Raw genomic sequence first — 22,357 nt, forward strand, 5'->3', positions numbered from 1 at the left:
AAACCGGAGTGCCCGGAGGAAACCCATGCAAGCACAGGGAGAACATACAAACTCCACACAGGAAGTCCGGTAGCTGGATTTGAACCCACACAAGGTTCCCAAGACCTTGGAACTGTGCCGCACACGCGCTAACCACTGCGCCGCCGTGCTGCCAAGGAAATGTTACTTACTATAAAATAATAAAATCTAAAAATGAAATATGAGGGTTAAGTCTTTCTTTTGATATGTCCTATGTCTATATAGTTACGGAACTAAATTTTCTGTAAGCCTTCAAAAATGAGTCAAAATGGAAAAAAATTGTCTGGCACCCGCACTTCCAAAATGTTTTTATCTTCTATTTTTCTTTCAAGTCTTTTCTAAGATGTTTATCCTGGAGTGTCACGTCAGTTATCGTTGTAAACCATGTTCACTACCGACAATAATTTCAATAAATAAATTCATATTAATTTTAATGCTAAATCCCTCTGTCTATCTTTAGCTCACGGAGCCCCAATGGTCTGAATTAAGACAGAGCATGGAAATATACAAGGGCGACACACACATCCACAGGTAAGATCAGGCCTAAAAAATCCAGCTGGAGTCAATCGTTTAACTTGATTCAAATGACAGAGCCCGAAGTAAACACGAATTTTCAGTTTATTTGATTTTGGCCGTCTCCCACAACAACCCCTCTTTCTACTCGACCACACATGAAAACACGAATGGATAATTAAAGAAAATAATCAGAGAGAGAGAGAGAGAAAATGACCTCTAATCCACATCCAGTCTAATAGGCAACAGTGTGACTGGAAATTTGGTGGAGGATGTGAGCAAAATGACTCATGAATTCAAAACACAAATCAAATACCTTAGAGTTGATGCCTGATCACAACTTTATTTATACGTTTATTCTATCCGGCCAATTTTGTCAGCCGGACAAGAAGAAAAGAAGCACGACAGAAGAAGTGAAGCGATAAGCCGCACTCGCCAACCGCTTCATTCGATCCCCGCTTTGCTGAGTTGCTCTTTTTCTATTCATAGCAGCAGACATGAACCTGCCTCCTTCGCTCTTCCGACGCTAATCCCAATTTTACTCGAAGGGAACCTGAGACCGAAACCGGAGTTTTCGCCGTTCTTGGGGTGGACGGGGTGAAGAGGGTGCTGTTATTCACGCTCAGTGATGGGCCATCATGACGTTGTCGTCCTCGCCCATGTGCGTGACCACCCGGATGTGAGAGATCTTCCTCACTGCCTTGTACAACACTTGCCTCAGGTTTCTCGCTTCTCTGGCAGCCACACTGGAGAAAAATGATAACATGCTCACTGCCAGCCCAATGAAAATATAAAAAACATATTGACGCATATCACAACTTTGTTATCTATGTCGAAAACGACAATTCTCGTTCTATAAAACAGATTATTGTAATTCCCTGCTTTCTGGATTCCCATTAAATTAAAAAAAAATACATTTTTAGTTTATCCTGGAGTGCCACGTTTAATTTAGATTTAGATAAGGTTCATTACCTTGTTATCAATGATGATAAAGTTAATTCTTATCTAAAAAATGGGTTATTATAATCCCCTGCTCCCTGAATTTCCCCCGAATAGATTATTTTACCATATTTTCTATTAATCACTCCGGATTCAAAATTGCACCAGCCAAAATATGCGTGGTCAGGAAGGAAAAATATATAAGTCGCACTGGAGTAGAAGTCGCGACCCCGGTTAAACTATGAAAAAAAAACTGACTTAGTCTGGACTCCAGATTCTGCCCAAATAAATAAAATATTTTTTTCTTTTATCCTGGAGTGCCACATGTAATCTCGTTATTAAAAATGTTCACTCCCTTGTGTCAATGATCATAAAAATAATTCTAAGTCGAAAAAAGTATCATTGTAATTCCCTGCTCTCCGGATTCCCGAAAATTAAATAAAACAACCCATATATCTTTTATCCTGCCGTGCCATATCTGATCTCATTTTAAGTACGCATTGTTATCAATGACTATTTTCTAATTGTAAAGGAGAAAAACTGAGTTTTTGCCAGCAATCAAGAACAAGATTGTGCCCTCTCGTAAAATATTTTTCATCCCAAACTTGCATTTGCTCCAATTCAGGCTCGCAATGTTATACATTTTTGCCAATGCATAACATTACCTCAGTTTTTCTTCTTTGCAAGCTGTTCCTGCCTCTGCTTCTCAGCCTGCCGCTTCTTGTGCTGGGCTATCTCGGCCATCTGCAGCCCGTGGGCCATTTGCCTGATGGGAGGAAGCGTCAACAGGTGAGGCGTGCACACCTGTAGACTCACTTGTTCTTACCTTGATTTGAGCTCCGGGGGGACGGGGAGAGGTTTGGTGAATCCTTCTCTCCCTACGAGCCAGTACGTCTCTTCTGTTCCTTTCCCCTAAAGGCCAAAAGAGAAATAAGGAAATTAGTGGTGTGTCGTTCGCGAGTGAAACGGCTCTATGAGCTGACTCTTTGAACGACAAGGGACGGCTCACAATCTATCAGGAGCCAACTCTCCTTCTTTTTCTCTCCCTTTCTCATTCTTTCTCTTTCTCTAGTTCCTTCTCTATTTCTCTCCCTTGTTCTCTCACTCTCTTTCTCTTTTGTTATCTCTCTTTCTCACTCTCTCTCTCTTCCTCTCTTTCTCTCTCTCTATCCCTCTCATTTATTCTCCCTCCCTCTCTCTTTTTGCTTTCTCTATCTCTTTCTCTCTTCCTCTCTGTGTCTTTCTTTTGCTCTTTCTCTCTCTGCAGCTCACTCTGCATCTCTCTCTACATCTAAGGCACTCTTGACTGGTCAATAAGTCTGACGTCATATCTGTGTTGTTTGCTTAGTACAAACAATTTGAGAGTTTAAATTAGGTAAAAGCTCACGCTATATAGCTCCCGTCTGTCCCATCCTTACCTGTATCCTGCTCGTCTGCCCCTGGCTTCCCGATCGTCTCCGGCTCCCTGACTTTTTCCTTCTTTCGACCATGCTCCAACCTCCCGTCCCAGCTACTCGACCCGTTTCTGCCCATCGACCACGCTCCGATCCCCTGTCTCGGCTACTCAACTCGTTCCCGGCTTCCGACCACGCTCTGATCCCGTGAGCTCCCTGCTTCAGCTGCCCAGCGATCGCCGGATTGCTGGCGCTTGCTTTCCCATACCTGACTTCTCAGCTTCCGCAATAAAGTTTGTTGTAAAACGTTACGCGTTTGGGTCTACCATCTGTTCTGGTTTTGACAGTGTTGCTTGACTTTAGACGGGCATTGTGTAGTATTTAGTGCCTCCTAGTGGTGAAAAAAGTGTCATTCATTAAAACAAATATTCATTTTAATAACAAGCAAACGTAAATGAACCGTCTCATCATGCATTATTTTTCAAATATCTGTACGTCAATACATTCGTATTTATTTACCATAACATGAGGTACACCTAATGGGAACTGACATGATTGTGTGGTATCTTGTTGTTAAAAGTACCCCCAAAACACAAAAACTTGTGAATGGATGGGCAAAAAATAGTTTGAAGAAATATGGTTCAGTTTGAGTACTTTGAGTCTCGATAGTTTGTATTCTTCATAGTGCGTTAGTTTTATGTTGCACTTCAAAAAATATTGCCATCTAGTGGTCAAATATTACACTGTGTCCCTTTAAAGTTGTTCAGTATAAAAGTTGAAAGTTTATATTAGTTAAAAGTTCCCTGTAAATTGTAAAAGTCAGTCAAGTCACATGTATTTGAATAGCCCTTGACAGTAGTATAATAGTAAGATAGTCGCCATAAGCAGGTAGGCGCCTTGCATGGCTGACTCCCTATGGATGTGTGAGTGTGTGTGTGAATGGGTAAATGTGAAGCACATTGTAAAGTGCTTTGGGAGGTCTTCATTGACTTGAAAAGTTCTATCCAAATGCAGACCATTTACCATTTTACTGAGTTGGGCAGAAAACGATGGTTCTTTAACTAACTAACTAACTAACTAACCAACTAACTAACTTTTGACTAAGACAAAAAGTTTGAGCATATGACTCCAAGATTAGCTATCTTGCACTGGCTCCCAGTCCGCTTAAGATGTGACTTTAAGGTTCTCTTACTAACATACAAATATTTGCATGGACTTGCCCCCTCTTATCTTTCCAATATGATTTCCCCTCTATGTTACTGCATGGAACCTCCACTCCAAAAAATGCCAGTCTACTTGTGACTCCAAGAGCCAAGAAGAAGTCTGCAGGCTCGAGGGCGTCCTCCATCCACCGGGTGCTATGGATTTCTCTGCCCCTGGAGATAGGATCTGCAACCTTGGTGGAATTTTTTTATATCTCCACTCAAGACCCACTTCCATTCAATTGATTATGATTGATGCCCACCTCATCCTTTTCTTTTGTTGTCTTTTTCTGACTGTCTGGCTGGTGGTGTTACGAGGGAGAAGGAAGATTTGAGATGAGTCAGCGAACCAGCATCTGGACCTAAAGCATGTCAACGCCTGCATCATCCAGCCAGCAGGTATGGGAAGCTGCATCATTGCTGTCATGGACTTTTTGGAAATTTTACAGGCACGAGGTTTCTTTGCTGTCATGTACTTTCTGGACACATTTCAACATATGACCTTTTGTTTTCTTTTATTGATGTTCACTATATTTTGTGTACTGTTACTTAATGCTAAATCTATTGCACCCTGTTCATTCTGGAAAGGGGATTACCATTTGTGAGGCCCCAACTCAAGGTTTTACTGTTTTCCTTGTGACAAGGTTTTGAGTTTTTCTTTGCCCGCATGTTGGTTTAAGATCAGGAGATGGGTGTATTTGTAACCTGTGCAGTCCTTTGAGACTGAGAGTGATAAAGGGCTAAACAAAGAAATGTGACTTGACTTGACTTAAAGAAGTGCCCAAATTGCCATCACTAGTGTGTACTTAAGCGCCACCTTCACTTCGGTCCGTCCCCTCAGCTCCAGTTTGTAGCCCAGGTGGAGTTGACGCAGTACTTTTACTGTGTTCTGGTGCACGTGGATCCTGGAGGCTAAAGTGAAAAAAATAAATAAGAAAACAAAAATAAAAATTATGTTGGGACAAAAGGTGTGCCTGTGATGCTTACGCAGGCCACTGGACTCCATGCGAGAGGCAGTGTTGACCGTGTCTCCGAATAAGCAATAGCGCGGCATGGTGAGACCGACGACTCCTGCCACGCACGGACCTGTAGCAAAATAAATTTGTCCTGTTTTTAATACTGAACACATATATAAAAGATTTCATAGGGTACCAGTTCGATAATTTGTCTATTATCGCGCACTGTTGTTCGTTGTTTTCACCGTAACTATGAATCGATCATGAGGCTGTTATTTGATTTCCACATCCTTTAGGGCGAATCTGCTTTTGCAACCTAGGAGATGTAATAAAAAGAAAGGGCTCTGGGAAAGACTTTTAGAACAGGTTGGACTTTCTTTGTCATTATTTGCCCATTGCCCTCACCTGGGCCTGCTCGTTTGCCCCCAGCTGCTGCTCGTTTCCTGATTGGTTCCCCTCCTATTTAAACTCAACACTCTCATTCATTCGCTCTCATTCTCATGTCAGTCCATCTGCGAACCTCAGCGCATGCAAGGCAAGTACTCTTGACTCCGGCTCTCGTTTCCTGTATCGATCCCTGATACAAGCTCCGTTCTCCTGTCCCGGCTACCCGTATCCTGATTCCGTTTTCTGTATCGATCCCCGATCCATGCTCCGTTGTCCTGTCCGGGCTACCCGTATCCTGGTTCCGTTCCTTGTATCGATCCCCGATCCAAGCTCTGTTCTCCTGTCCCGGGCACCCGTATCCTGATTCAGTTTCCGGTATTGTTACCCGATCCAGGCTCGGTTCTCCTGTCTTGGCTACCTGTATCCTGGTTCTGTTTCCTGTATTGATCCCCGATCCCTGTCTTCACGCTCGTCCCGGCTACTCAAAAGAACTGATTCTGGATTTTAGAAGGAATGGCAGGAATCCAGCACCACTCATCATAAAAGGAGACTGTGTAGAGAGAGTCCACTCAAATTCCTGGGCGTGCACATCTCCGACAACCTCTCCTGGTCTGCAAACACCAGAGCGGTGGTAGGGAAGGCCCAGCAGCGACTGCACTTCCTGAGATTGCTCAGGAAAAATAACCTAAAACAGCAGCTGCAGGTGTCCTTCTACAAAGCCACAGTGGAGAGCATCCTAACATACTGCATCACGGTGTGGTATGCTGGGTGCACAGCAGCAGACAGGAAAAAGCTCCAGAGGATCATCAAAACAGCTCAGAGAATCGTCGGCTGCTCTCTGCCCAGTCTGGAGGACATTGCCTGCTCTCGCTACCTCAGCAGGGCAGAAAACATCATCAAGGACTTTTCTCACCCCGGCCACCATCTCTTCGACCTGCTGCCTTCCGGCAAGCGCTACAGGTCACACAAAGCAAAAACGAACAGACTCAGAGACAGTTTCTTCCCCACAGCCATTACCACCCTAAACAGACACTGCACAAAAAACTGAAAACTGTTGCAAAAAAACTACCTCACACGTATGTAAAATGGTACTCACGTACATGCTGTCTGCACTATGTTTGTTCACTGCTCAAACAGACACCGCACAAAAAAAAACCCTGAAATCTCGTGCCAACACTACCTCATACGAATATAATGTTACTCATGTCTTGTTCTTGCACATGTCGACTGCACTACGTTTAATGCTCAAATTGCACAATGTCTGACCATTTCCTGTTTCATGCTGACTATTTTTGCACTATGATGACTTTGCACCAAATGCAATATTGCACAACCGTTACGATACCAACGTTATCACGACAACCCTGTATGTAACATCCCACATGCCGACATTTCTTGTGTAAATACCATGTAAATTATAACTATAGCCTTATCCCCCTTGTCTTATAACATTATCTTCTCTGTTCCTTTATCTTCTTGCTCATACCTCACTATGAATGTGTAAAACTGGAGTGTCATGCCCAATTTCGTTGTCACAATATGTTAGCCCATTTGTAACAATGACAATAAAGGTATATTCTATTCTATTCTATTCTATTCTTGTTCCGATCTGCGACCACGCTCCGGCTGCCCAACTTGTTCCGATCCCTGACCATGCTTCGTTCACGAGGGCTTCCCGCTCTTCCTGCCCAGTGAGCACCAGATTGCTGTCTTTTGCCTCTCGCCCTGACTTCCCTGATCCCTGAATAAAGCATTGCGTGAAACGTCACACATTTGGGTCCCGGGCTTGTACCGGTCGTGACATTCTTATCTGACGGCTTTTCTCCCGGCCCTCCTTGTATGTTTGAAAGCCACTGATTTCTCCTCTCCTTATTTTGAGCGTCTACTAAACTTTAAACTTATCGCTACAAGCAGAGGCGCTGCGTTGTCATGACCAGGGTTGGGACTAACGCAATTGCTTTTCTCTGTAACAAGTACTGTCACGCTTCGTTGATGAAATATAGACACTCAAATGTCGTTAAAACATAAAGTGTTAATGTGTTACTCATTAAATACGGACAATGAATTGCGATGATCCCAATTTTTCTGCATCACCTCATTTTACAGGTTAGTATACCTGTCAACCTGTACGCTTTTGCCGTACAAAGTACGTCTATTATGCATTTTAAGACGTGTATGACGTATAAGAAAATCTGTACGGAAAAACGGAAATTTGTCAATTATGGGTACCATCCGGTATACACCGACTATCACGAAACGGCAAATCAATCAAGTCAAACGAGTTCAAGTTGTGTAGTGAAAGGAAGTCCGTCTCTTTTTAGAGAACCAGCTTTTTCGGCCTAACTCATTAAGGAGAGCCGGCTCTCAAACGGCTCACTTGCTTTGATGCATTATTTTACGAATTATTATGTTGTATAAAGAAGTTAAGAAAAAAAGGAAGTATAAAAGGAGAAAATAAAAAAAGACAGGTTTGTGGTTATCCCTTTAACCAGTATATTACCAACAATAATTTATTGCAGAAAATGAATTCAGAATTTCAATAAGAAAATGTATTGTATGTAATGTTTTTTTTCCTTCTACAGTGAAGGTCCAAGCTACTTTTTTTTATTATAAACCTCATTCATGTCGAGCAACTCAGTGTCTCACAACAAAATGTTAATTAACAAAAAATATGATATAACGAAACACAAGTACAATATAACATGTTAAACTACATAAAAAAATACGTTTGAAAAAAAAATATGGTATAAGATTTTTTGTATTTTGTAAGGGAAAATACGACAGTTTGTAAGGGCATGGAGCCGTGGAGCTTGACAGGTATGGGTAGTGTAATGTTTATAAGTGTGTAGCAATGTGTGCATGTGTGTAGCAATATTTTAGACGGTTTGAATGTCGAGAACAAGTGTGTCACAGACCAGAAACAGACACAGGACCCAATAGCGCTCGTTTGCTCAGTTTTTATTAACAAAGAGGGAGAGTAGGGCTTGCTTTCACGATCCGATGGTTGACGGACAAGGGTAGCAGGTGGTAGGAGATGCGGAAGTGGCAGTTCCGTGTCGAGCGAGGATGGTCGAAGATTGGCAAGAAATACAAATCGTTAGCCGGGACGGGAGAGCAAGGGCGGTGTTAAGTTCGGAAACAAGGTCGGCAACAGGTGTCAGGCAGGTAGCGGGGCAAAACAGGTCGGATATTGGGAGGGCAGAATGGGGCAGAGTCAGGTCCCGAAACAGGTTGGCAACGGGTATCAAGCAGAGAAAAAGAGGGCAGGAACAGAGTCTGAACGTGAGAGCTTGCCGAGCTGGGAGCAACGGTTCGCACAACAATCTGACAGGGATCTCTTGAAAGCCGGGGGCTTAAACAGAGTCCATTACATTAGCCAATCAGCTCTCAGGGCTGTTGGCGCCAATTGAGCAGTCACAGGTCCTCTGAATCGGCAATCATAACAAAGTGCTTTATTCTGGGGTTTACGAAGTTCAAAGAACCTTGATGGGTTTATTGAAAAACGAGAGTTCACTAAGTAGCCGGTTCAGTTTTACCCCTTTGATACAGGGTGTGTCCTTTTATCCATATGTGTTACTTTGAAGTTGAGAGGGGAAAGAGTAAATTTGAATGAGTGTGCGCTTTTGATTATTTAATTGATTACCTGCAACATGATAAAAATGCAATGTATTGGAACTTTACAAAGGGAAAATGTTTATTTTGTTTATGGCTACTTTGTTTGGATATTTGACCTTTCTAAGGAGAATATATTTTATTGATTATTGTAAATTAAATCAGATCAGTGAATGGATTGAAGAGGAGTGGTTCAAATAGCCTCATTTCAGCACAAACTCTTCTTTTACAGAAACCCTGTGGGTGAGGCCCAGGCCACTTTAAATTGATATTGTTGCGTTGTACTTTGGGTGATCTGGGACCCGTAACAAATACAATTATGGTGGCGCCACCTTAAGCACAAAGTAAGAAAACTCTGAATTTCTCCTCATGCAGATATTCTTCCTACCATATATACTCCCATCTGAGCCAAATTTACAACTAGATGTGTGTCAAACTAACTCAATCAATGGGGCAAACGCAAGCACAGAATTTACAGTAGGTGGCCTAAATGTTGGTCTTTTTATGAAATTATATTTGGAATACACCATGCCTGGAGAAAAAGATATCTTTGGCAGTACCCAGAAATTGAGAAAAAGATCGACTGGTTTGAAGCCCAAAGACAAAATGGATATGGAGTGTCTCGGTTAAGTGTTTGTTTGCAAGCTCTCAGGATTACACAAGCCCAACAATATGAAGTGTTCACTGTTGTCTGTAATCTGGGGGATAACTGAGTAACATTTTAAATGAAGTAACTGTAACTAATTACTTTTTTCAGTAACGTGCCCAACACTGAACGCAGGGGGTTCTGGTTCTCATCAACAGAGATAAACAAGGGTTTACACTAACCTATGATATTAAATATAATCATTGAGATTTTATCCCACCTGTGTGCAATCCGATGCGGATCCTGACGGGAACGTCAGGCATGTGTCTCATTTTGAAGGTTCCTACTGCGCTGAGGATGTCGAGCGACATGTTGGCAATCTCCGCCACGTGCCGGTTGCCATTGGGGACAGGCACCCCTGACGCCACCATGTAGGCATCGCCGATGGTCTCCACCTGGTGGAGGAGCATGTGTATGGTGATGCCCTTGCTAAGAATACAACCCCCCAATTTCAGCGACAGACGCGGGGTCAAAAAGAAGAAACTTCAAAAGACCTACAACCCTGATGGACAGAACTACACTCGTCTCTCTCTATGCCCCATGAAGGCTCAAGCCTACCAGGATTACTCATCGCTCTACAGCCGAGGTAGAAAAATTGGGCCGTCATGTTCATCTAAGCAGGACTTGGCAGAACATTTTGTACTTGCTAGATATTGGTATTGGTGTGACGTAAAACGGGGACCTCGATCAAAATACCGTCAGAACCAGAACAGGAGGAGGACCCAGATGCGTAACGTTTACAAGTTTATTGAGAAATAGAGGAAAACAAATGCCAGCGATCCGGTGCTCGCTGGACGAGGGAAGCAAGCAGCTTACGGGATCAGAGCGTGTTCGGAATGCGGAAGTAGATCTCCAGGAGCGGGAGATCGTAGCGTGGTCAAACAGGCAAAACGTGTCAACAGCCGGAGGGGGGGATCAGAGCGTGGTCGGTGGTCAAAAACGGGTCGTCAGCCGGAGCGGGAGATGAGAGCGCGATCGGTAGTCAAAAACGGGTTGTTAGCCGGAGCGAAAGATCAGAGCGTGGTCAAAAGGACAAAACGGGTTGATAGCCAGAGACAAACAGGGAATCAGGAACAGACGATTGGTATACGGATGAAAAACGGGACCGATGGGAGCCAGAGTCAAAGTGCTTGCCTTGCGTATGCAAAAGTTCGCTGATGGACTGACAGGGAGAGACTGGCGTACTAGGTATAAATAGGAGGGGAATTAATCAGGCAACAAGCAACAGTAATCATGACAAAATACAAAAACGTAACAATCAAGCCAATGTTGTTGTCTATCCAAATGGTGCCAGTTCAAGTTCTCAACTTCCAGTTTTGTTTTGTTTTCTTATTATTGTTTTGTGTTCTATTCAAGCTTCTTCTGTAGATGATTAGTAAAAGAAAAGTCCATAAATCCAAGAATGTGTGTGTCTTGATTAAATAAATCCAAGAGTGTGTGTGTCTCGATTAAAGTGTATTGAACTATCAAAACGGTAAAAAAATAATCTACCTAAAGTGTGTGTAGCCACCCTTCAGAATAACTAAGCAAGGTTTTTCATCCATTTTCCTGACATAATGATCTAAAAACTGTCATGACTGGCGCGGTTGCCATGGCGCCCAGCTGGCCCCGCCCATGGACACCGGCTGACTCGCATTGACTGATTACTTCTTGACAGTATTTCCTTTGAAGGGTGCGTTGCTGGATTGTTTGTTATACTTGGTATGCTCTGTTAAACTTTGGGTAAACCTTCTGTGAGATTCCTGCAAGTTCTGTTTTATTCTAATTGCCTAGTTTGTAATTTGGCCTGCGTTTGACCCTGCTTTGTTTTTGGTCTGATCCGTTTTGGCCAACTTTTCTTTTGTTTGGCTTTCTAATCCACTCCGCGACCATCGATCCCCGGATCGAGTGTGCGCACCCTCCTCATCATTCCCCAATAAATTGTGAGTATGTCTACGCGAATGGGTCCTTATTTCCTGTTTCCTGCTCCGCTACGTGACACTAAAAACGTATGTGGTGCTCCAAAAAGGCGAGACGAGTTTTGAAAAGAATAAATTCAGCTCTTTGATTCAATTGGTCAATAAATTGTTAAAATAATTTATTTCCCATATCCCATATTCGCTACATTGGTGTAGGCTCCACGGCCGGCACCTTGTAAACGTCGTGGTTGCCGATGATTGCGTCGAAGAGCGTGTAGAGACTGTTGAGGAGGTCCACCACTTCGATGGGCTCGCTGTTGGCCGAGATGGTCGTGAAGCCCACGATGTCGCTGAAGTACAAGGACACGCTGTCGAAATACTCGGGCACCACCGTCCCGCCAATCTTCAGCGCCTCCGCCACCGATCTAGAAGGCCGCAGTGAACATCGAAAATCAGATATCGGAATGGTTGAACAGAATTTTTTCGTAAAAGCATTTAGGAACGCCATTTTTGAGTCAAAAATGCTTCTTGGACAATGTTTTCACTTACAAAGAAAGCTTCTGTTTCAGTTTTCCCTTACGCATCATAAACAACCAAGGAATAAATAACATTGTTAATACAACATTGATGCAACATTGCTTAGTTTTTCAATGTTTGTAGTTTTCATAGAAAATGTGTGCATGTATTGCTGAATTTCCTATAATTTAGTTCAGTATTGCATCTGGAGGGACGAAAGCATGACCGACTTGTGTGCCGAGGTGCCTAACTTGTTTGGGTGTATTGGCAATTGGGTTGGCCATGGTCCAAAAATTTTGTGTGTTTTTTTTGCTATTTATTTCCCTTTTATTTTCTTTGTTATTGTATGTGTGTGTCTTGCTGTCGGTCACCCCTCTTGAGGGATATGACCAAGGTAGATAGATAGATAGATAGATAGTTCAGTAAACTACAAATAATTTGTAGGATTAATTTTTTTTTGGATGACATTACATACCTGTCAACCTCCACTGCTCCATGCCAGTACAAACTGTCGTATTTTCCCGTACAAAATACAAAATAATCGTACACCATATTATTATTTTTTTTCGGAATGATGCATGATGGGAAATCCCCAGGCGGCAGACGCATGCGCACAGTAGCATCAAACTGCTCGCTTCGTTTGCAACGAAAAAAACGATACCGAGATAGAGGCTTCCGCGGCGAACTCGTTAGACTTTAATGATTTGCCATTTCATGATGTCGGTGTTTACGGGATGGTACCCATAATTGACAAATTTGCGTTTTTCCGTACATATTTTCTTGTACGTCGTACACTTCTTAAAATGCATAATAAACGTACTTTGAACGGCAAAAACGTACAAGTTGACAGGTACGACATTATTTTGCTTTTTTTGGCTGATTTTCATTTTTGTTTTCCTAATTTACAAAAAAAAAGAAAAAATTTAGAACACATTAAATTAATGTTTGTTTCAGTGACAGATCATTTTTCACTCATTTTAAGTATTGTTTCCGTAACAGTAGATGCAGTAATGCCCTGCTCGATCCCTTCTTCCTGTTCAGTCAATCAGGGCCAAACTGTACTTGAGAGGGACTACATCTCACATTATTGTGATTTTGGTAGTTTTGTTTCCTTTTTCTGCCCTTAATAATGGTTAGAGCACATATTCCTTAAACAATAAAGACTATTCTGTTCTATAAATAACCAAGGAGTAAATAATATTGTCAATGCAAAAATGAGCATAGCTTGATTTTTTTTGTTGTTTTCATAGAAAATGCCTATTTCTTAATTCGCCATAAACTGGTTTAGTAAACTACCGACGATTCAGACTCTCTGGTATTACTGTCACAATGACATAATTCCTTACGGAGGCAGCATCTGCGTCAGGAGCTTCTCCGTCTTTTGTTTCTCGATTTCCAGTTCTTCAGTTCTCTCTCGGATCAGTTCCTCCAGGTTGGAGGAGTACTGCTCCAGCATCCTCAGCATGGAGTCGATGATGTTGGTCTTTTTGCCCTTGTTGATGTCCTTGAACTTGACAGGAAACAAAGAGACACTGCTAAATGTTGAAATTCCTCTCCAAGGTCATCAGTAAACAATAACACTAACAATTCAATAAGGAGGATAAGTAATAGATTTAAGGTAGGGAAACTGCCCCTCCCTTTTAGGTTTCCCCTTTCTTTGTAAATACAGCTTTAAAGGGTCAATGTGTATTATTTGACCACTAAATGTTGCTTTATGTGTTGTGCAACTAAAAATGAGCGCTAAAATGCACATGGAAGAATACAACCTACGGAGACTTAAAGTGACCAAACCACACCATTCTTTACACACCATTTTCTTTTAAGGGACAGTGTCCGTTATTGACCACTAGATATCGCTGCCAAGGTGTTAAGGAAGACACGAATCACAACCGCCAATAAACACCATAAAAGAAGAAATTTGCTATACTGTAACGCGCTTGGTACAAGACTGAAATTGGTGTCACTTGTGTTGCTGCTGTTTTTTGCTGTGTTACGGTCCTTGTATTGTTCGGTTTCAGTGACTTTTTTTAACCAGCCCTGTTAGCGCTGAATTACTTGTGTTTTCTATGTGTTTTTGTGATTTTTCTCGTGTTGTGTGTCTCAATATCTTTTCCGAGTATGTGTATGTTAAAACTTTTTAAACCCTTTCTGTGTACCGTCTTTTGTCGTCAATATCTCATGTTTCAACATGGGCATATGCAGTTTAAAGTGAGGTTCAGGAAATTACAGTAACACCTAATTGTCCTCTGAGATAATTAATTAGTACGTATTGAAATTCGTGCTGGATTTATATATCACTTTTAACAAAGTAAATAGATATAAAATATGCAGCCATCTGCTCTTGAATAGTAGCCGCAGATATCCAATTTTTGATATTCAGATTTAATAAATACAGAAACAGAAAAGTTCATGTATGTTATTAGTAATGAAGAGCCACCAAAATCAGCCCCATCGAAAGCTGGGTTTTGACACATTGCTGCACCAAAGAAGCAATGCTAACGCGGGCATTTGTGATGGTGTCATGATTACTGATGTGACTCAGCTGTGCCCGCTCATTTGGCCGTGGGTTCTGATTGGCTCCCTGTCAGTATTTGAACCCAGTCTTGTCAATCCACGGTGGTCGGTCCATCTGCGAACATCCGTGTATACTAGGCAAGCCTTTTCGAACCCGACTCCCACCTGTCCCGTTTTTGCTCCCGTCTGGCTCCGGCAACGACCTGCTTTGATCCTGACTACGTCTGCTCTCCCGGCCCGACTTACGACCCCTTTTTGATCGCGACCACGTCTGCTCTCCCATCTCGGCTTATGACCCGTTTCTGACCCGACCACGTTTTTGCTCTTCTATCCCGGCTATCGACCTGTTTGTCCGTCCTTGACACCGCTATCGCTCGCTACGGAAGATCCACTTCCATATTCGGATCACAATCTGAATACGAGAGCAACTTGCTTCCTGCGCCTAGCGAACACCGGATCGTGGGTGCAGCCCTTCCTCTTTCCTTTAAGAAATTTTGTGAGAAACATAATGCAATTGGGTCCTGTTTCCATTCTGGTCCATGGGTAAGGGCTTATCCATTTTGTCATTCTATTATATATGAATTGCATTGTCTTTATTGTCATTGGTAACAACGTGCTGAATATTGCTTAAAATGAGATTAGACTTGGCACTCCAGGCTAAACACATAGTAAAGACTTAAAAGAAAAAATATGATAAAGGAATGTAATTATAAATAATCAAATATATTTACAAGGTCGTGCTGGCCGAAATGGTCTCAATAGTGTAATGAAAAGAAGTGAAATTGCATCCAGCAACAACAAAATCATTGCCATATAAGATGATAAATAAGATATGTGTACCCATTTTTCAACGCAACTGGTAAAATATATATTGTAGGCGCAGAATGTGAAGTGCGTCATAATGCAGACGCGAGATAGTTTGTGCAAGAGTGGGAGTTTGCGCACTGGAATTGAGAGACAGAGAGTTGAATTTCGGCGAGTAATAAGCAGGTGCCGACATTTTTCGCCCTCCGAAGAGACCGTACGTGTTCAATGTGTATTTTTCTTCAACAAGGAGCAATCCAAATCCTTCCCCGCTACGACACGCTACAATATTTCGAAAAAATAGCCTCAGTCCCAGGTCAATGAGTTCCAGTGGATTATAGGAATTTCCGTCCAAGTATGTATCTAACAGATTGTCATGATTGCCGATTCAGAGCACCTGCGACTGCTTAATTGTCGCCAACAGCCCGGACAGCTGATTGGTTGATGTACTCTTTTTAAACCCCCGGCTTCCAAGAGGAAGCCGTAAGATCGTTATGCCAACTGTTAAGCTCAGTGGGCCCTTACGTCCGACTCTGTTCCTGCCCTGCTTTTCTCTGCCTGATCTTCGTTGCCAACCTGTTTCCGGACCTGACTCTGCCCCCTTCTGCCTGCCTGTTACCCGATCTGTTTTGCCCCGTTACCTGCCTGCCTCCCGTTGCCGACCTCGTGTCCGAACTTGACACCGCATTTGCTCTCCAGTCCCGGCCAGTGACTTGTAATTCCCGCCTGTCTTCGATCCTCCTCACTAGACAGGGAAGTGCCACTTCTGCGTCTCCTGCTACCCTTGTCCGTCAACCATCGGATCGTCGAAGCAAACCCTGCTCTCCCTCTTTATTAATAAAAACTGAGAAAACAAGCGCTATTGGGTCCTGTGTTCGTTCCTGGTCCGTGACACAGATAAAGTAAAAAAAATAAGAAAACGCTAAGAAATAGAAAACTAGTTAGAGAGTCATTAGCCATAAAACCCGTATGCGCCGTCATATCCAGGGCCTTGTTATACCGAATTTCAATGATATTTTATGGAAAAGTATAATTTAGGTTATACAGGTTATAATACTTGACTTTTTAGTGACAAATTCACACAATTAAAGTGAGTGGTTTAAGAATTCACCAGCCAACCTTGTCGAAAATCTCCTCAAAAGTTGGTCGCTTTTCCGCCAGCTCATTCCAGCATTGCTTCATCAGTTGGATGCATTCTAGCGGTGCACAGTCCACACTAACCAGCGGGCGACACAAAGGTGGCGGTTTGCGTAGCTTCTCAATCACATCTGGAACACACAAACAAAACAAAAAAACATAAACAGATTTTCGGAGCAGTTATTTGTAAACTCACCTTGGGCCGACAAATCTAGCATGCAAAATGGAGGCCCTCGGATCACCACCTCCTGCATAATGATGGCGAAGCTGTACACGTCGCCGGCTAGCGTCCCATGGAGGCCGGGCATGGGGCCTCGGAGGAGCTCTGGGGCTGTCCACAGTAACTCTGCCATTAAATAAAAAAACAGACCGTATTTTCACAACCATTGTGCGCACAGTAATTATTGGGTTTAAGTATTGGGTTTTCCTTAGAACATGCGAAAATGCCAGAGGTGGGCTAGGGCCACGATGTTCTGCATGATTTCTTTAAATTAGGTAATACAAATGATCAGCTTTTTAGCTGAGTCAAAGAAGGGAAACCATACAGGACATTCGGCCCTCAGGACCGGGTTGCCCACCTCTATCTGGTAGTGTTCTCCGGAGGTCGTAGTAGAGGAAACCAGGGTATCTTTAGAGGGGATTGTGTGGGTGTGTTTCCCATAAGGTGTTTTTCTTTGAAAAATACGTTGGTGTGTTTAAAATATAATGCATGGCCTATACTAATATCATGTCTTCCAGTGCCGCCAGCTCAACACCAACAAATACTCAGACAATGGTTGACAGGACTGTTGCATGTCCAATCCACCTCCAACCATGGATTAACAAGGCAAGGCCTTCAGTTTCTAAAGTGTTAATAGGACGTATTAACAACTACATCATGTAACATTTCGGACAGATTTAAAGTTTATGAACTTTATTTTCGTGAACTAATTGGCACATGGTGTTAATGCAATGTATTGTACTGTTGCAGTTTTCACCATCCAGAGAAAATAATTAAAGCTTCAATAACATGTCCTCTGCGCTTGGTGATATATCGATGACACTAAGTGGGCGCTGATTGTATATGGGAGAACGGGTATGTGAATATGAGTGCCTATCTCAAACCCAGTTTACAATTGATGCCAATTACGAGCACGGCCACTGATGATCACTATTTTGGTAACTGTGACACACCAGATAGCATCAGTAATTTTTCTGTGTATGTTTGGCATCAACAAGCTCTTTTCTTTTTGCGTGCATTATTTCTCAGAATTAAACTTAGCTTAGTGGACCCAAGTGCAGAGGAAGCAGAAACATAGGCTGATGCGTGCTAAACAACAAAAACTGATCATTTTGTGGAAAATTGTATTGATTGAATTAATGTATGGAATTGTATACATTTGTATACGGCATGGCAGATAAGTGGTTAGGGCTTTAACCCCAGACGTCCCAGGTTCAAATCCAGCTAGTTTGTCTTCTCTCCCCTTGCCTACTTGGGTTTCACCTGGGCACTCCTCAGCAGGTTGGCAGTTAACCACTGCCCGCAGACAGCAGGGATTGGCTACAGCGGCCCCAGTGAGGATAAGTGGTGCAGAAAATGGATGGATTTGTGTTCTGAACTGTGTTTCATGCTTTAGAGTTGAGAGTCTTGTCCCACGAGATGTTTTGATGTCTTAATCAGAGACATGAGTTTCATCATGAGTTGCCCCCACAAGGATGTTGTGGCCCGAGTCAGATGTGTTGCCCTTTCGGAGTGTATCTTGGTTTTTAAAGGTGTGAGATCTTAATTGTTGGATGACGCTTGCCTAGAATGTGATGTATTTGCGTAATAAAGCACGTCCCATCAACTCTGTATGTCCTTAAGTTCTCCTTTTGACAGCACAACGACAAAACATGAAAAAGGAAGACAAAATATTAATGACAATGGAAGTGAAAGACAAAGACTTGACGTCCTCTACTGTCGGCACAGTCATCAAATCCCGGTTTTCCTGACTAAAGTCAGGAGCAGGTCATGAAGAACAGGTGTGTGGGCCAGTCTGTCTGCCTGTTGGCGCTGTCTGGAGTAAGGTGGTGTGCCAGACAGCGAGATCACCAAAATATGCTACGTAACCATGGTCGCCATCTTGAATGGAATCAAGGGATCCTAAAACGTGATCGGCACTACTTGAAGCATGAGAATAGAGTTAACGGAACTCAAATTTGCTCCCGTTTTTTTTTTTTTAAATATTCACACATGTATGCTTGTGTTGTTGTTGTTGGACGGACATAGTAGAGGACACCATGAGATCGGAGGAAGTTTGGGTGAAGCCCCCACTATTATTAGGAGCGCCTTATGAACACCAATTAGCACAGTGCAACATATGGTTGTGTAAATCCCGTAACAGGCTTGTTCTCTCACCTTCCGCAGGCGGTTCCACATACGGGAAACGTTGGGCCTCCAGAACCTCATTGTAGCCGTAGTCGGTGATCTTTAAGACGAAGCGCCCGTCTACCACGCAATTACGAGACTTCAGGTGGGCGTGAGGAACACCGCAGTGGTGGAGGTATTTCATACCCTGCAAGAAAATGATTTCAAAATAGGTGTCAAAACTCTAATTGTCTCATTTCAATGGATAATGGGCTGCTCCTTTCAGTGTTATGGTCTCAAACCTACGGCCTACAAGGCAATTGTAGCCTTCGGGATGACAGTTTGAGGCCCCCACATTGTTATGAAAGTTGAAAGGGACAGGGTGTATCCCGAGTAAAAGCAATCATTAGAAAATACTGATTAATGAGAAAAATATGTGAACTGTCATATGCATTTGAAAAAATTGCATTTATTTGACATAATGCTAGCCTTCCCTAGTGAGAGCTGACATCATTGTTGGCCATCTTGCTATTGCGACCCAAAAACCTGCCTCCTTTTTCTCTCTTTCTCCCTCTCATCTTACTTTTTTATTTTATTCTCCCTTTTGTCTTTTATCTTTCCCATTTCTTTCATTTTTTTCTTTAATGTCTTCTTCCTTTTCATCATGTTTGCCTTTTTGATTTTTGCTGCGTTTTTCCTTTTTTCCTCCTATCCTTTTTCTCTTTTCTTGGTTTCTTCTTTTTTCCTCATTTTTCTTTATTCTTTTTTAATTTCCTTTTTTTTTTCTTAATCTAGGTGAGGCTCGTTGTGTAAAATAAATGCAAATTTCTTAAAATCTTCTTAAAATACCTTTGTATGATAGTTCATCAATAAACCCACACAAGCACGAGGAGAACATGCAAACTCCACACAGGAAGGTTCGATCTTATGACCTCAGAACGGTGCCGCACACGGGCTCGCCACTGTGCCACCGTGCTGCCCTGATTGGCTTTTTTAAATATTATTTTGATTCTTTTTCTACGGAAAAAATAAATTTTACATGGAAATATTCGAACATATACCCCCCCCGATTTTTAAACTGGACCTTTTAGAGTACGTATAACGAATTTTCATTTCCCTGATTTTTTTTTTTAAATTTCTAAACAATTCATAACCTTGATCAAATCCAGCAGCAATGAGGACTTGAACATCCAGTCCAGCTTAACATCCTGGTTGAAGAGTAGATCCTCCAGGCTGCCTCGAGAGCAGAACTCGGTTACGATAGCGAAGACTCCCCCGTCCAGGAAGAAGCCCAAAAACAGGTTAATGTTCTCGTGGCGAATGTCCTTCATCTGTCGGACCCAATTCACAGATTTTAAAGGGCTTCTTACATAGACGTGCGATTCCTGTGTCGTACCAGCTCAAACAAGTCGCTCGTTTTAGGGTTGATTCTGCCAATCGAGCCGCAGGGCAGTCTTTTGAGCCACGCCCAGTCCCCCTAGAGGACGGAACGTTTATTGCTTACACGCGTATTCTCGTTTTGTGTCGTGCCTACCTCGAAAATGACCACGTTAGTGTTTTCGTTGGTGGCTGGCGATTGGGTGGAGGCGGGCGACGTTTCGCTGCGTTCCGATTCATTATGATTGATGCTGGCTCTGCTGTTGTCCAGGCTCAACTTCTGGAAAAAAAAAACATAAAACGTTATTGTATTTGAAAAAACTGCAAAGCACAACACTTGGCTTCAAAATGTGCTCAACCCAATACTTGAGTCAGTTAAAACATGATTTGATTTTTGTAGGGCTTATTACTGCAAAACCACTCAGGATTTTGGATCACATCAACCCAAGAAATGGCTTGGTCCCTTTTAAAAAAACAAGGTTAATGGAACCAACCAAGTACATGTGTCAATTTCACCCATTTGAAAAAAATATTTTACACAAAACGGCCCGATTTAGGGTTGTTCTAAACAAAATGACACAATAACTAATTTGTGGGGGTCTTCTCTGCAAAACAACAGAATGTCAAATCCACCCAAGTATTGGCTTGGTCCCAATTAAAATGGTTTGGGTAAAAAATGTTGAGCTTGTGCAAATTTCACTTATTTTTTTCCTGAAAGGCTTTACACAAAACGAACCAATTTTAAAGTTGTTCTGGACAAAATGTGGTCTAATTTTGTGGGGCACGTTGGTTTTAAAAAAAGGTCCGGTTCCAGGGCAAAAATAGGAGCAGCCCAATACTTTTACCCGTTTTCTCCATAATTTAAAAAAAACAACAACACTATTTTGGTGTTGTTCTAGACAAAATGACCCAACAACCATTTTTTGAGTGGTTGTTTTCTGCAACAACAACAACAACAAATAAACAAGGTGTTCGGTCAAATCAACCCAAGTATTGGCTTGGTCCATTTCAAAATTACCCAGGTTTAGGTTGAAAAGGGGGGCAACCCAATATTTGAGTAAATTTCACCCATTTTTTATAAAACATTTTACACAAAACAGCCCAAATTTGGAGTTCAATATTTGGTTCAGTCTGAATATTTTTCAGGGTCAATTTACACAAAACAACCCAATTGTTTATATTATAGTTTAAAAAATACCCTGACTGTTTAGTATAATTTTTACAAATTTAAAGGGTTGTTATTTTAAACAAAAATATTTTTACAGAATTCTCTTGAACCAAAAAAAACTAAAACTATTCTTTTTTTGGTGCAACAATTTCTGCAAAACAACTCATGACGTTGGGTCAAATCACCCCAAAGTATTGGGTTGGTACAAAATTGGGTTATTTTCAACCCAAGTGTTTTTAGAGTAACCAAAGAAAAACATTGCTTCACTGTGTATGGAAAAATACCGTGTTGCTCATCATGGGGTTGATGAAGGTAACATCGGCTAGAGTCAGCAGGATCTTGTTGGGACCCCTCACCAGCCGGATCTGGTTGATGCGCCGTCTACAAGATGAAAAAACAAAAAAGTTTTCCTTTTTATTCTAATAACCATTTTGTTCTAGTCTTACCGGACAAAGTAAATCAGCAGCAACGCCAACAAGCAAGCACCAATGGCTCCGAGCACAATGCTAATAGCGGAAAAAAGATCCACGCCTGAAGAGAAAATCAGTTACTCGCAATCAATCCTTTCAAAGCCATTTTAGTAGAAACCTGAGTTCCTCACCTCCTGTGCAGATGACACCTGGGGTGAACCAACACTGGGCGTCTCGTCCCGGTCCTGATCCTCCAGGGAAGTGGATGTCTCGACCCAGAAAATGCACCGAGTCGGCCCCCATGTCAAGCCTTTTTTTTGTTTTCACAAAAAGATGCTCTTTTGAAAATGCACCTCAAACAATAAAGGATAATTGTCTGGATCTGGCATGCCATCTCCCTAGAACACGGCTCGGCAACCCAAAATCTTGAAAGAGCCATCCATCCATTATCTGCACCACGTCTCCTGAGTAGGGTCGCATGGGGTGCTGGAGCCCATCCCAGCTGTCTTAGGGCAGTGGGTAGGGGACACCCTGAACTGG

The 22,357-nt window shown here is 42.3% G+C and overlaps 1 protein-coding gene across 1 annotated transcript; it reads right to left on the reverse strand.

Moving 5' to 3' along the window:
- Positions 1 to 1,153: 1,153 nt before the first annotated feature.
- On the reverse strand, positions 1,154 to 22,120 carry gc2 (guanylyl cyclase 2). The gene is made up of 17 exons (XM_088347447.1): positions 22,009 to 22,120; positions 21,854 to 21,938; positions 21,692 to 21,788; positions 20,397 to 20,519; positions 20,259 to 20,339; positions 20,017 to 20,193; positions 18,914 to 19,070; positions 16,733 to 16,882; positions 16,519 to 16,667; positions 13,428 to 13,591; positions 11,798 to 11,990; positions 9,888 to 10,062; positions 5,054 to 5,152; positions 4,884 to 4,978; positions 2,297 to 2,382; positions 2,168 to 2,236; positions 1,154 to 1,277 (listed from the first exon to the last, which is right to left on the reverse strand). Exons 1-17 carry the CDS (start codon positions 22,118 to 22,120, stop codon positions 1,154 to 1,156), a joined length of 2,136 nt encoding a protein of 711 aa, XP_088203573.1.
- Between the last annotated feature and the right edge of the window lie 237 nt (positions 22,121 to 22,357).

This window comes from Urocampus carinirostris, chromosome 11 (assembly GCF_059441175.1).
Source record: "Urocampus carinirostris isolate Australia breed hairy pipefish chromosome 11, RoL_Ucar_1.0, whole genome shotgun sequence".
NCBI lineage: Eukaryota > Metazoa > Chordata > Actinopteri > Syngnathiformes > Syngnathidae > Urocampus > Urocampus carinirostris.

Bases quoted from the DNA above. Each gene is read 5' to 3' on its own strand.
- gc2 (XM_088347447.1), bottom strand. From the start codon at position 22,120: ATGGGGGCCGACTCGGTGCATTTTCTGGGTCGAGACATCCACTTCCCT. The intron at 21,789-21,853 runs GTAAGACTAGAA...TTCATCTTGTAG, and splicing joins CTGCTGATTTACTTTGTCCG to ACGGCGCATCAACCAGATCC. The intron at 19,071-20,016 runs GTTATGAATTGT...ATTTTCTTGCAG, and splicing joins TGCTGCTGGATTTGATCAAG to GGTATGAAATACCTCCACCA.